The sequence below is a fragment of the Podarcis gaigeae genome, assembly GCF_964106915.1.
Source record: "Podarcis gaigeae genome assembly, chromosome: 10".
NCBI lineage: Eukaryota > Metazoa > Chordata > Lepidosauria > Squamata > Lacertidae > Podarcis > Podarcis gaigeae.
The window spans coordinates 55,564,061-55,577,453 of NC_139686.1; the positions used below are offsets into that span (position 1 = coordinate 55,564,061).

At 44.9% G+C, this 13,393-nt stretch overlaps 1 protein-coding gene across 4 annotated transcripts in view; it reads right to left on the reverse strand.

Annotated features, from left to right (window-relative positions):
* The window catches only part of TSPAN12 (tetraspanin 12), an 85,228-nt gene extending 76,441 nt beyond the window's left edge, over nt 1-8,787 (reverse strand). The window contains exons 1-2 of one of the 4 annotated variants that reach the window (XM_083699474.1): nt 8,533-8,787; nt 7,186-7,340 (exon numbers count right to left, since the gene is read on the reverse strand). In XM_083699474.1, the coding sequence (XP_083555600.1) occupies nt 7,186-7,251 (66 nt within the window). In that variant the 5' untranslated portion in view covers nt 7,252-7,340; nt 8,533-8,787. Of the gene's footprint in view, nt 1-6,031; nt 6,053-7,185; nt 7,341-7,460; nt 7,935-8,532 lie in introns of those variants that run through there. The other 3 variants (XM_083699476.1, XM_083699475.1, XM_083699477.1) reach the window with 3 other exon arrangements.
* Between the last annotated feature and the right edge of the window lie 4,606 nt (nt 8,788-13,393).

A 13,393-nucleotide genomic window follows, 5' to 3' on the forward strand; every position in this document is an offset into this window, starting at 1 on the left:
CTACTTTACTTCAAGTAATAGATAATGTACCTTAAAAGCAACTACCTTCCAAGAACCTGCTGTAACAAGTCTGTAAATAAAGCAACAGGGGCCTTTTAGAAACACCAAGTTTAGGCCTGTCCAGATTAGATAGCTGTTGATTTCTGAAAGAAGGCAAATTTCTCACCAACAATCTTAAGTCAGAGACAGAGAAACTCTCTACAGTGATGAGAGTTGGTGGTAGTATTCTAAAAGGGGTTGGTTTTCTTTCTTTCTTTACTGAAATATCTGTTTTCAAACCGCTCTTTCATAAGATATATCAAAGTGGTTTACAATGTACAAAATAGAGTACCATTAGTAGAATTATCTACCAATCCTTACAGTATGATCCAGTGCAAACAATGCTTAAACATAGATTCAGGTAGGTAGCCGTGTTGGTCTGACGCAGTCGAAATACTGTGTTTCGAATGCTTAAACATAGCTTAGCGCTGCGTTTTGCTGCCTTAACCTGGATAAGACCCCTCAAAGCAAACAGTTACTTGGTAAAAGCATGGGTTTGCTTGCCAAATTAAGCTCTCGCCTGGCAGGCCATATAGCTGTTCAAGTTTAATGTTTGTATATTTTATATTGAAGTTTTATTTTGTTTTGTAACCTGTCCTGGGATCACGAAAAGTTGACACCACGCAAACAAACAAAAAACGGCAATGTGGTTTTGAGTCCTTGTTTGCAGCCAAATGTTAACTACGGATTAAGTACTTAGTAAGTCCTTGTGTTCAACGATTGACTCCTGCTGAGCTAATTCTGTTGGAATCCTTTGCACATAAATAAAGGAATAAGCCATATTAAACCCAGCGGATTCTGTTGGAACTGCAAAATTGGCAATAAAGGTCTATCCAAGAAATCCAGCGCTCCTCTCCAATACTTGTGACAAAACCAATCAATCAATCTCTATGGGTTTGACCACTGAATTTTATGGGGGAATATTTTCATATTGTATAAGTTCTGCAACAAGAACAGTGGGTTAGCCGTTGCAGGATAGGATTGTTGGTATTGTCCTATAAGACTGACAGTGCACACCTGAGTAATCACACCTAAGTACAGTGGTACCTTGGTTTACGAACTTAATCCGTTCCGGAAGTCCATTCTTAAACCGAAACCGTTCTTAAACCGAGGCACGCTTTCCCTAATGAGGCCTCCCGCCGCCGGTGCCCTTCCATTGTTCAGATTCCGTTCTTAGACTGAGGTAAAGTTCACAAACCAGGACACTACTTCCAGTTTTGCGGAGTTCATAAACCGAATTGTTTGTAAACAGGGCTGTTCTTAAACCGAAGTACCACTGTAAAAGGTAAAGGACCCCTGGACGGTTAAGTCCAGTCAAAGGCGACTATGGGGTTACAATGCTCATCTTGCTTTCAGGCCGAGGGACCTGGCGTTTATCTGCAGACAGCTTTCTGGGTCATGTGGCCAGCATGACTAAACAACTTCTGGTGCAACCGGACACCGTGACAGAAGCCAGAGCGCATGGAAACGCCATTTATCTTCCTGCCACAGTGTTATCTACTTACACTAGTATGCTTTTGAACTGCTAGGTTGGCAGGAGCTGGGACAGAGCAACAGGAGCTCACAGGGATTCAAACCACCGACCTTCTGATCAGCAAGCCCAAGAGGCTCAGTGATTTAGACCACAGTGCCACCCACATCCGTTGAAGACTGACAGTGCACACCTGAGTAATCACACCTAAGTAATCGCTACTCAACGCCAATCAGCGCCACCTTTTCTAAGTTCCAAATGTGCCCGTGACCCTGAAAAGGTTCAGGACCCCTAACCACACACTGGAATTAAAACCATTTCAGCAAGTACACAACACTGCGGCCTTTTTTTCTATGTTCTACACGCCCACCTGCCAATCTTTCCGAAGATGCCACGAAGAAATAATGCTTGAAGGCCAGTGCTTCTGAACCTCTGGAGGAGAGAAAGAAATCATCTCATTGTGCTACAGCAGCCTCAGCTGTCAGATTACAAGATGCCCTTTGCTCCACAGCTGACATGGAGCGTAAGACAACAAATCTGTGAAAATATAAAGGCGCCACGACCATCCTTGCATCTTGAATCGTGGGGCTCAATCTCAAAAACATTTACTCAGAAGCATTTCCAAGGGAATGCCTTACTTCTAGGAAAGAATAGTGAGGACAGCAGCGCCATGTCTGTTTTCTTGCTTTAGGGGCACCGAAGGACCTTAATCAACGCACATTTGACTGGCACGGCAGCTGAACACACCAAGGACACACATGCCCTACAGCCATAGTTAGGAAATCTGGCAGCAGCATTTGGAAGGGAAGGTTGCTCGACGGTAACAGAAAATGACTTTGAAATAACTTGGAAGAATTCAGGCTTGGACATCTCAAGAGTTGAAAAGTCTCTGCGGCGGTTAGAGCCATCAAAGGCTGAAGTGGCAGCCAGGATTCAAGAAGAGCTTGGGCGGGAATGCCAGCCAATTCTACGCCTACGTGGGTAGACGACCCATTTTTCTTCCTGGCGAGAGATCATTGTGCCTCGTGGTATGCCTTGCCAAGACTGAGTTGCTAGCCTTTTAGGGTAGCCTTGAGAAGCTGAGCCCAAAGAGGAGAGCTGAAAAGCTCATGAGCGCATGCAGAACGCCACACATGTTTTGGATTGTTTCTTTTTTTAAAAAAAGTAAAATTATTCTCTAGGAACACTGCAGAGATCGCGTCATATTGGAGTCCTGTAACATCAGCTAAACTATCATCACAAGTGCTACTCAGAAGATACACATAACTGGAACTTCTCTTGTGTTAAATTCGTAGAATCATAGAATTAAATTGGAAGGGACTTTGAGGAGCGTCTAGTCCATAAGGACATTGTTAGAAGAACCGCAGGACGGTTTGTAGTACACTGGCGAAGTGTTTTGCAGTCCTTGCCATTTAAAATCATTGCAACCGCAATTGCCCACTTTAGCAAATAACTACAGCAGCTCATTAGTGACATTAATATAGTCATTAAATAGATTGCCCCAGCTGCCCATCTTTGCACACAGTTAGAAACAAAAGCCGTGGTACTTTTCAAAATCCATTTATTATTTAACTAAGCTTTCTTACATTTTTCGCAATCAGTCTGGAGGAGAGATCTTTTTACAACAGTGAATTTATTTTATTTATTAACCTCATTTAAGTCTTGATTCTCCAAGAGACTGCACGTAGAGCAATAAAAGGACCATTCTTTCCAGTGTAATAAGGAGAAGAAACTAAAGAAGGGAATCTCTATAGCAGAGCAATCCAGGGCCCGAGTCACTTGTAACACTGAGACAAACCATGGCTTAGTCGCTTCATGTGGTTGTTTCTGATCATCCTCTGATCTGCTGCTGCTGCTGCCGCACTGCTGGGAACCAAACCATAGTTCAACATAGTGCTGCACCCAAACCCCAATTCATGGTCTATCTCCCCCAAACAAACCATGAGCGATAAGTCATAGAATAAATCTTAGCTAAGCCTGTGTTTTGTCAAAGAGGGAGAAACCATGAGCTCGCAGTTCAGACATTATAATTACTTTCCCCATTTTTCTATACCACTTTATATTTTTAAGAAAAAAATCCCAAAGCAATACACCGCAAAGCCAAACCATGGCTTAGCTCAGAGCATAGCGTCACCAGCAACATCTGAGGGGGTGCAAAGTGACGGTACTGATTTCTCACTGGCAGGCAGCACACTCGTTTCTTCAAAACTAAGCCATGGTTTGGATTAAAATTACATTTTGTAATTTTACAAACCATTTTGTAAAATTACAAACCAAGTCTAAAAATCACCCCTAAACGGCCTCGGCCCAGTATACCTGAAGGAGCATCTCCACCCCCATCGTTCAGCCCGGACACCGAGATCCAGCTCCAATGACCTTCTGGCAGTTCCCTCACTGTGAAAAATGAGGTTACAGGCAGAGGGCCTTCTCGGTAGTGGCACCCGCCCTGTGGAACACCCTCCCATCAGATGTCAAGGAAATAAACAACTATCTGACTTTTAGAAGACATCTGAAGGCAGCCCTCTTTAGAGAATTTTAAAATGTTTGATGTTTTGTCGCATTTTTAATATTCAGTTGGGAGCCGCCCAGAGTGGCTGGGGAAACCCAGCCAGATGGGTGGGGTAAAAATAATAAAATAAATTGTTGTTGTTGTTGTTATTTACCCGGCACCTCAGCACCAGCTGTGGAGGTATTTAAGTGGTGGGACGTAGAAAAGACCCTCTGAAGCCCACACCCCACTCACCTCAAAAGGTAACAGACTTACAATGCAGATTTAAGCAAATAGGAACTTTGCAAGGGAGGCCATGCTTTTGGATTCCCCCATTTGGAGTTTATAGCTCGAAGCAGCATTCTGTTTCACCCCTGAAAACATACTAGAAGCCAGAGTAGACTTTGCAAGATGAGTACAATAATATTCAATGCAGGACTACCCTCTTCGCAATCTTGCCACTGCATATGGGACCAGTGCTTTTCCCAAGAAGCCTCAACACACTGCAGTAATCTAACCTTACGTACCGTGAAAAGAGCATGGATTAAGTGAGGCAAGATCGCATCTATATAAGAAGATGGAATACCAAAGAAGGAAAGAGGTATTTGAAACCTGGGTGTTGCTTGGGCCTCCAAAGATAAGGCAGGCTCTTATTTACTGAAGATTGGAAACTCCTTACAGACTTTCTGCGTGAAAAAGAAAATGAACTTGATACCTGGGTTTGCGGATCGAAGAAAAGATTGCTTTATAGAAATTAGAATTGTGGGGTGTTATCTTGGACTGAATGCCTTCAACAATTTTCTATATATAGCTGACAGATGAAGAATCAGAAGTTCTCCTTTTCTCTTTTCGGTTTGTGTTGTTATTTAGGTTAGGGTTTTTTTAATCCCTGATAAAAAAGATACCTGAAATTTGACAAAATAATATTTGTATTCTGTTTCAAACTTTAATAAAATCTGTTTTAAAAAAAACCCAAATCTGAAAGCACATTCAAGCTGCCAACCTAATCCCTCAGATCAATGCTAAAGTACAGTTCCCAAGATTCTTTGGGGCTGTTTAAAATGATATGATACGCTTTAAAGCAGGGGTCAGCAAAGTTTTTGTGGCTTGGGCCAGTTCATGGTCCCACAGACGCTGCGGTGGGCCGGAGTGTGTGTCTGTGTGTGCGCATGCATGCGCAAACACTATTTGCAGCGCTCCTTCCGGCGCAGAGGAGTCGTGTGCAGCTTCCCATTGGCTGCAAGAGCTTCCTGCAGCCAATGGGAAGCTGGCCAGTGTTGCACACGAGCCAACTGAGTAGGCGGCAGGAGTCCCTGAGCGGGCGGTAGGGGTCCATGGGCCGGTTAAATGACCCCCATGGGCTGCTTGTGGCCCATGGGCCTTAGGTTGCCGACCTAAGATGGCAATGCAGCTTTATCAACCCGTTATATAAAATAATTAGTAGTTGGTGTGCTAATGAAGAAAATACGCTGTTTTAACACACAACACTAAAAAGCATTTTAGAAAAAGCATCACATCTGAATGCAAACCCCATGTCAGCCCCAAAGACAGTTCTAGGCATGTTTGAAAGGGGCACCAGCAACACACAATCTGGTGGTTTCGTCCTAAATTGGTGCCCCTTTCCCCCCCAATAATTTTTATTGTTTTCATATAAATACAACAACAACTTCAAACTACACTAAAAGCAGCAGAAATATGAGATGATTGGACCCTACTGAACTCGAAGCATGGGAACCCCAAACAAAAATTTTATAATTTGGAAAATATTTGGACTTTATGATATGTATTTGTATAATTTGGAATAATTAATGTGATTTGATTGGATTGTTAAACTGGAAAACTTAGTAAAAATTACTATAAAACAACAACAACATCAAACTACATTTACTTGTCCAGTGGTACATTCTCACTCAGTTTCGTACGGAGTACACAGTACACAAGTAATACATTTATTTATGCATTCTCAATTTAAGTATCCTCTCTGCAGAGATTGTTGTGTTGGGGAAGCCAATCTTGGCCGTGGATTTACGTACAGGACAGCAGCCATCTAGAGGAGGGAGCTCAGAGCTCAGAGCCAGTACCAGCACCTGTGGGCCCCTGTCAGGATTCTAGGCGCCCAGCAGCTGCCTAAGGGTACGAATGTCACACACTGTAGGCCAGGTGCTATTTGCATAAAATCAGTTGTGTTACTAGGAAAACACAGCGATGGAAAACCCGCATGCACCTTCTAATATATGTATCCACCCTAAAGACCACATTTGACCATGATGTCAGGCTGTCAGGTTTTTGGAGCCCAGTTCCACTTTTCCTCTGATGAATGAGCAGTCCCTGTCAAACAGTAGGGATCCTGCAGCCATCCAGATGTTGTTGAACTACAACTCTCATGGTCTTTAACCATTGGTCACGCTGGCCAGGACCAACGTGAGTTGAGGAGGGCCACGGGTTCCCTATTCCTGCTCTATAACATAAATTCATCACGGCTAGGTCGGCAGAGCCTTTTCAGGGGTGGCCACACACATCTTTGGAGCCCCTTCCCCAAGAAAATTTGCAAGGCTGTATCACTACTGGTTTTTAAGACAACTCTGAAGAAGCCTTTACGTACAGTGGTTCCTCAGGTTACATATGCTTCAGGTTACATACACTTCAGGTTACAGACTCCGCTAACCCAGAAATAGTGCTTCATGTTAAGAACTTTGCTTCAGGATGAGAACAGAAATCATGCACTGGTAGTGCGGCGGCAGCAGGAGGCCCCATTAGCTAAAGTGGTGCTTCAGGTTAAGAACAGTTTCAGGTTAAGAACGGACCTCCGGAACGAATTAAGTACTTAACCCGAGGTACCACTGTATTCTAGCCTGCATTTGGCTAATGGGCAGTATAAAAAAAAAGAAGCGTTAGCTGCTCCTAATTCTAATTTAAATAGTGATTATTATTCCATTTTTATGGAAGATTCTTTTAATTTGTAAACTGCCTCACCCTAAAAGGTAGGTTATAAATTATTTGAATAGAATCCAATTTGTTGATGAGCAATATGGCTAACTGGCAACACTGGAAATCGGAAAGAGGGCATGAAAATGCCCTGCAAGAGCAGATTTGCATACAGAGCAGTAAGCCCAGTGAACTAATTGTCCTTTGGAGGCAATATCTGGAAATGCTGGAGCCTCTCATCTGAGCAGGAGGAGGAACTCACCCAGAAAAGCAGGTTTAGGGCGTACAGCAGGCACCGCAAACACTTCACCGAGTCTTCTCTGGCCATTGTGAGCGCCTCTCCGCAGAAAGCCCCATCCTCAGACTCGCTACATCCTCTTAGGAACAGCCACCTCTGACACAGAAAATTTCAGCAATCTTCCCCCCCCAAAAAAAGAGGGAGGGAGAAAGGGAGGGGCAGGAAGAGAGGAAGGAAAAGGAAAATCATTTCACTGATGACAGTATAAGGAGAAAGCCAGCCAGGGGCGTGAAACCAACCGGGCGCCGCAGGACGGAGATGGAAAGTTCTCTTGCTGCAGCAGTCAACTTTGCAAACTTTTCTTTTCTGCTGGCTGTATACGTTTCAACTGAAGTGTCATTTGAGCGTCAGAGGGGACAGAGAGGGGGAGCAGGAGCAGCAGCAGCAGCAGGCGCTGGCTTTTTGCACAGCTCCTATGCAAAACTTCCTGGGAGGGGAGGTCTCCTTTCGCCCTTGGCCTCCATTCACACGACGCGCGCGGGGTGGCACCCTTCTGAAACCCCCTTGTTTACTGAAGCCACGAGGGCGCGGGCGCGCTCTCTCTCTGTCTCCCCACACGCACCCGCATCCCGGAATCATTGCTCCGGTTAAGGCGCTTTGGCGGGATGGGAAGAAGTTTCTCCCTTCATTACTCATTAACCACCTCGATGGCGGACCGACGGCAGGGCGCGAGAAAGGAGACCTCGACTCACAGCCGTGGAGTTCAGGATCGGAGAAGGGGGGCGCGTTCTTGGAGAGCGCAGACCCTCCCCTCTTTGAGCCCGCCTCTTAAAATAAAATATTTTTTAAAAAAATCATTTATTTGGTTTTTTTGCAAATGGAAACGCCGTTCCCTGTTTTAGGATTCAGGGTAGACGATTGCTTCTGCCCTGGAACTGCTGCTGGGGTGACAGGGCGAGTGGGGTACAGGGGTGCCAACTTTAATAAAATATTGGGGGGAGGCCAGGAAAGCCCCATCGCGCATAAACGGATTACAAGACGAGGGGGCGCACTATTTGAATGCCCATCACCATTGAGGAGGCCCTGAAATATTTTAGGGGAGTGCAGCGCGGGTTGCAACAAGAGAAACGGGCGATCGAGCCATGACAGCGAAGGATCCGGCTGGAGCAAGGCGCAGGGAGCAGCCACCGGGTTCCTCCTCCGTCTCCCACCCTCCCAGGTCCCGATCCCATGCCATGCCCTGAACTCCTTCCCGGGAAAAGCAACGGTGGGCATGGATACCAGATGCCCCTGCTGCTGCCCAACCTGCCCGAGGATCGCGGGGCAACGCTGGGAGTTGCGCCGGGGAGGAGGAGAAGTTGGTGAACTTACCACGCTCGCCGCGTGGGTTGCAGCTCCGCGATCTCGCCCCCAGCTGATCCCGACGGAGCTGATCCAAGGTGCAAAAAGGGAAAAGAGAAAGTGCTCCGTTCTAAAGCCTCTCCAAGCCCCGCCAGGTAAAGGAGGGCTGCTTAGGCAATAACTCTCGCCCAATCGCTCGGACTCCCACCTCCTTTCCCCTCGGTGGCTCCACGAGAGGCAGCCGCCAGCTGCACAAGTACTTGCCACGCATGCTCGGCAGGAACAGCAAGAACGGGCTTCTGTCGGGTCTTAGAGACCACGGTTGCCCTGCCGCCTCCTGGGACGAGGAGAGAGGCATCCCTGGTGACCTGGGCGCGATGCGATGCGATATTTCTTAGGACCCCCCCCCCCCAAAAAAAAAAAATTGTTGAGATTCTTTTAGATAAACTCCAAAATTCATTCATAAAACAGTAACATAAATCTCCATTGCTACATATTGGGTAAGGAAATCAGCCCTGAGTGCTCACTGGAAGGACAGATCCTGAAGCTGAGGCTCCAATACTTTGGTCACCTCATGAGAAGAGAAGATTCCCTGGAAAAGCTGTGGGGAAGATCAAAGGGGCAGAAAGGGTAGGGAAGCCATGAAAAACTTTGCAATGGATCCATTGGGTGCCTAGCTGGCTTGCACTGCTGTGCCCAAAGTATACTGTACAAAGAGGTAATTTTGGAATGGCAAGGAGAGAGTGCTGTTTATCTGCTATGATGGAAAATTTGCACTGCAGGAACCAGGGGCAGTGTGTCCTATTTCACCACAAGCCAAACGAGTAGCGCTGCCCCACTCTGCTGCGCCACTGCCAGACCGCTCACTTCCACTGGCATGACTCTTCCTAGCTCAGCTGGTAGAGCACAAGACTATTAATCTCAGGGTCGTGGGTTCGAAACCCTTGTTGAACTACATGACCCTCATGGTTGTCCCTTCCTGTTTTTCATCTTAAAAAGCAGAGACATCACCTTGCCGACAAAGGTCCGTATAGTTAAAGCTATGGTTTTCCCAGTAGTGATGTATGGAAGTGAGAGCTGGACCGTAAAGAAGGCTGATCGCCGAAGAATTGATGCTTTTGAATTATGGTGCTGGAGGAGACTCTTGAGAGTCCCATGGACTGCAAGAAGATCAAACCTCCCCATTCTGAAGGAAATCAGCCCTGAGTGCTCACGGGAAGGACAGATCCTGAAGCTGAGGCTCCAGTACTTTGGCCACCTCGTGAGAAGAGAAGACTCCCTGGAAAAGACCCTGGTGCTGGGAAAGATGGAGGGCACAAGGAGAAGGGGACGACAGAGGATGAGATGGCTGGACAGTGTTCTCGAAGCCACTAACATGAGTTTGACCAAACTGCGGGAGGCAGTGGAAGACAGAAGTGCCTGGCGTGCTCTGGTCCATGGGGTCACGAAGAGTTGGACACGACTAAACAACTAAACAACAACAACAACGGGCTCATTGTCTCGGGGTTTGGGGAGGGACAGGTGACAAAACTGATTTCCAATAAGTGCCCCGCCTTTATTTCCATAACAAGTCCTTGAGTCTGTACTCTGAATGGTGACACCAGGGACCTAGAAGGTGCAGGGCTTGTCAGTCCAACCTCTGCACAGTCTCATCAGGGCTGACCTTAAGGCAATTGGAGCAATTGGGCCAAACTGGGCCCCACGTGCCGCTCCTAAGGGCCCCCCCGTACCAGGGCAATCTAGATGGATTTTATTGATGTCTATAAGGTTTTGCAGACTTTGGCTGTGAACTGGAGCCCTACAAAAAAAAAATTCAAGTTGTGCCCCACTGCTTCAAATTGGGCCCCACTGGCTAGCCCTGAGCCTCATAGTTGTTGGGTCTGAGTTGCCCTGCCCTTGCATGAAGTCTTGGGTTTGCAATTTTGGGAGAGGGGAGACTGCGGCACTGGGGTGCGGGCAGGCTGGCGAGGCCCCCTAGATTTAGAGGCCCTAGGCTTCAGCCTACTTAGCCTATACTGTACATAAATTCGGCACAGTTCATGGGAAACACCCAAAATTGTTGATTTATTCTTTTTCAGGGAAACCCCAAAGTTATGGAGCTTTTTTTAGAGAAGCCCCGAAGTGGTTGAGCTTTTTTCTTTTTCTTTTTCTAAATCCTATACCCACTACTGAGTGGACATGTATAGGATTATGAATTCCTTTCTTTCCTTTTCTTTGGAAAAAGTTTTAAGAATAAATAAATCTTGGTTTACATGCCTTGCCTCTGTTTTCGGTTGTGCAGCCTTTCTTTCAAGGTTGAGCTTTTTTTTTCCCCCAAAAACGCCAACAAAACGTGATTTTTCAATTGACACACACACACACACACACCAACAACACAAAAACACTTCTATCATAGGCAGTAGTGTGCATACATAAAACGTTTTGCTAATTTTAATTAAACTTGCAAGGATTATGCACCATAAATAGCTTTTCTTATTTTCCCAGACTTTGGGGTTCTTTCAGTAAGTTATGAACTCTTTGATTGTGGAGAAAATATATTAGCAAAAGGATGAGCAACAGCAGAGTGCCCTGGAAGAGATCCTTGTTCTAAAACAGTGTTCGGCTTTATAACAGAATAGCAAAGTCCGACATGGTCAGTTAAGGGTTAGGTCATTGTCTCCTGATCAATACAGACCTAGTGTTTCAGAGAGAGAGGCCCAGAAAGCTGGTAGAAGATAACCTTTAGCTTGAAGGATATCAGAAATGCTGAATGGTGGGAGGCAAATATATAAGCCAGCTAATGGGTGAATGTCTGTGGAGAATTTTCTGTCCTGTTGGGATACCTTCTGCTTCCACTTTCTCTCTGCTTATATATTCGTCAATAAAGCAATTGTCACTGCAGACACCTTAAGTTTCCTATACACCTTGCATGCAAATACTAATTGATGCATGACACATATGCATGCATATACTATTCAGTACAAATATGATGCAGATGGGAGGAATGGTTGCAGATTCAGGCCATTTCCCGTCTTGCATTGCGTGCATCATCAGCGATAAGATTTTATTATGCTTTTTCTTAGGATGAATCAATTTGTATAATTTCAAAATGAAAAGATTGAAAGATGTTAAAGCTAAAGGTTAATTTTATAAGAACTGTGATTTGGAAAACCGTTAAAAGGAAATGCATGGAAATTCAACCAAGCGGAAGCGAGGAAGTCACTTAACAATGTTAATAAATATAATTTTTAATAAGATTATGATTTGTGTTTGTTTGTTTGTTTGTTTGTCTTGTTTGCTTATAATTTTGTGAAAATTAATTTTAAAAATTGAAAAAAAGAGATTTTATTATGCTTATTCTAAAAGAGTTGATAACGTGGTAAAGTTTTATATTCATTATATGTCTTCTCGCATCAACAAAGCTATAATAACTAGAATACAGGAGATCAAGCTTCCTTTAGCTTTCTCCATCTATTTTATCATTCTTATTATTTGTTAAATTTCTATACCGCTCTTCATCCTAGGACCACAGGGTGGTTTGTAACATAAAACCACAAAAATATATAACATAATAGCAAACAAAACAAAACAATACTCCCCCACCCCCCCAGTTTAAAAGGCCATAGGTTGTTTAATTAGGCTGGAGAAGAGGGACATTTTTGCCTGGTGCCTAAAGATATGTAATAAAGGCACCAGGCGAACCTTCCTGGGGAGAGCATTCCACAAATGGAGTCACCACAGAAAAGGCCCGTTCTCATGTTGCCACCCTCTAGACCTCTCATGGAGGGGCACACAAGGAAGGGCCTCAGGTGATGATTGCAGGGTCCGGGTCGGTTCATATGGGAAGAGGCGATCCATGAGGTTTTACAATGCAAAGCTGTTTAAGGCTTTATAGTTCAAAGACTACATAGCTTTTAAAAGACATCTGAAGACAGCCCTATATCAGGAAGCTTTTAATGTTCGGGGTTCTTATTATATTTTTATATGTGTTGGAAGCTACCCAGAGTAGCTGGGCCGACCCAGCCAGATGGACAAGGTATAAATGAAATAAAATAATAACAACAACTCTTATTATTATTAAACCAGCTCTTTGAGTTGAGCCCGGAACCTAATTGGCAGCCGGTGCAGTCGGGCCACATTTGCTCCAGTATTTCCCAAAAAGGGATCTTTTTTAAACCACCTTGATGGCATTGAAATCCTGCATTTGATTTTGTATATTTTTAAAGCAGGGTCAAGAGCATTTAAACATTAATTTTGAATATGCTGAAGCTTTGGATACACATACAGAGTGCAATCCTATATATTTCCTATCTATACTATATATAATCCTGTACTATATACAGTGGTACCTCTGGTTACGTACTTAATTCGTTCCGGAGGTCCGTTCTTAACCTGAAACTGTTCTTAACCTGAAGCACCACTTTAGCTAATGGGGCCTCCTGCTGCCCCAGTTCTTAACCTGAAGCACCACTTTAGCTAATGGGGCCTCCCGCCGCTACCGCGCCGCCGGAGCACGATTTCTGTTCTCATCCTGAAGCAAAGTTCTTAACCCAAGGTAATATTTCTGGGTTAGCAGAGTCTGTAATCTGAAGCATCTGTAACCCAAGGTACCACTGTTTGTGTGTGTGTGTATATATATATATATATCCTATAATCCTTTATATCCTATACTATACGAGGGAAGAGCTGTGGTCTAAACCACTGAGCCTCTTGGGCTTGCTGATCGGAAGGTTGGCAGTTCGAATCCACGTAACGGGGTGAGCTCCCGTTGCTCTGTCCCAGCTCCTGCCAACCTAGCAGTTCAAAAGCACGCCAGTGCAAGTAGATAAATAGGTATGGCTCCAGGAGGAAGATAAACAGCATTTCCATGAGCTCTGGCACTTGTCATGGTGTCCCGCTGTGCCAGAAGCAG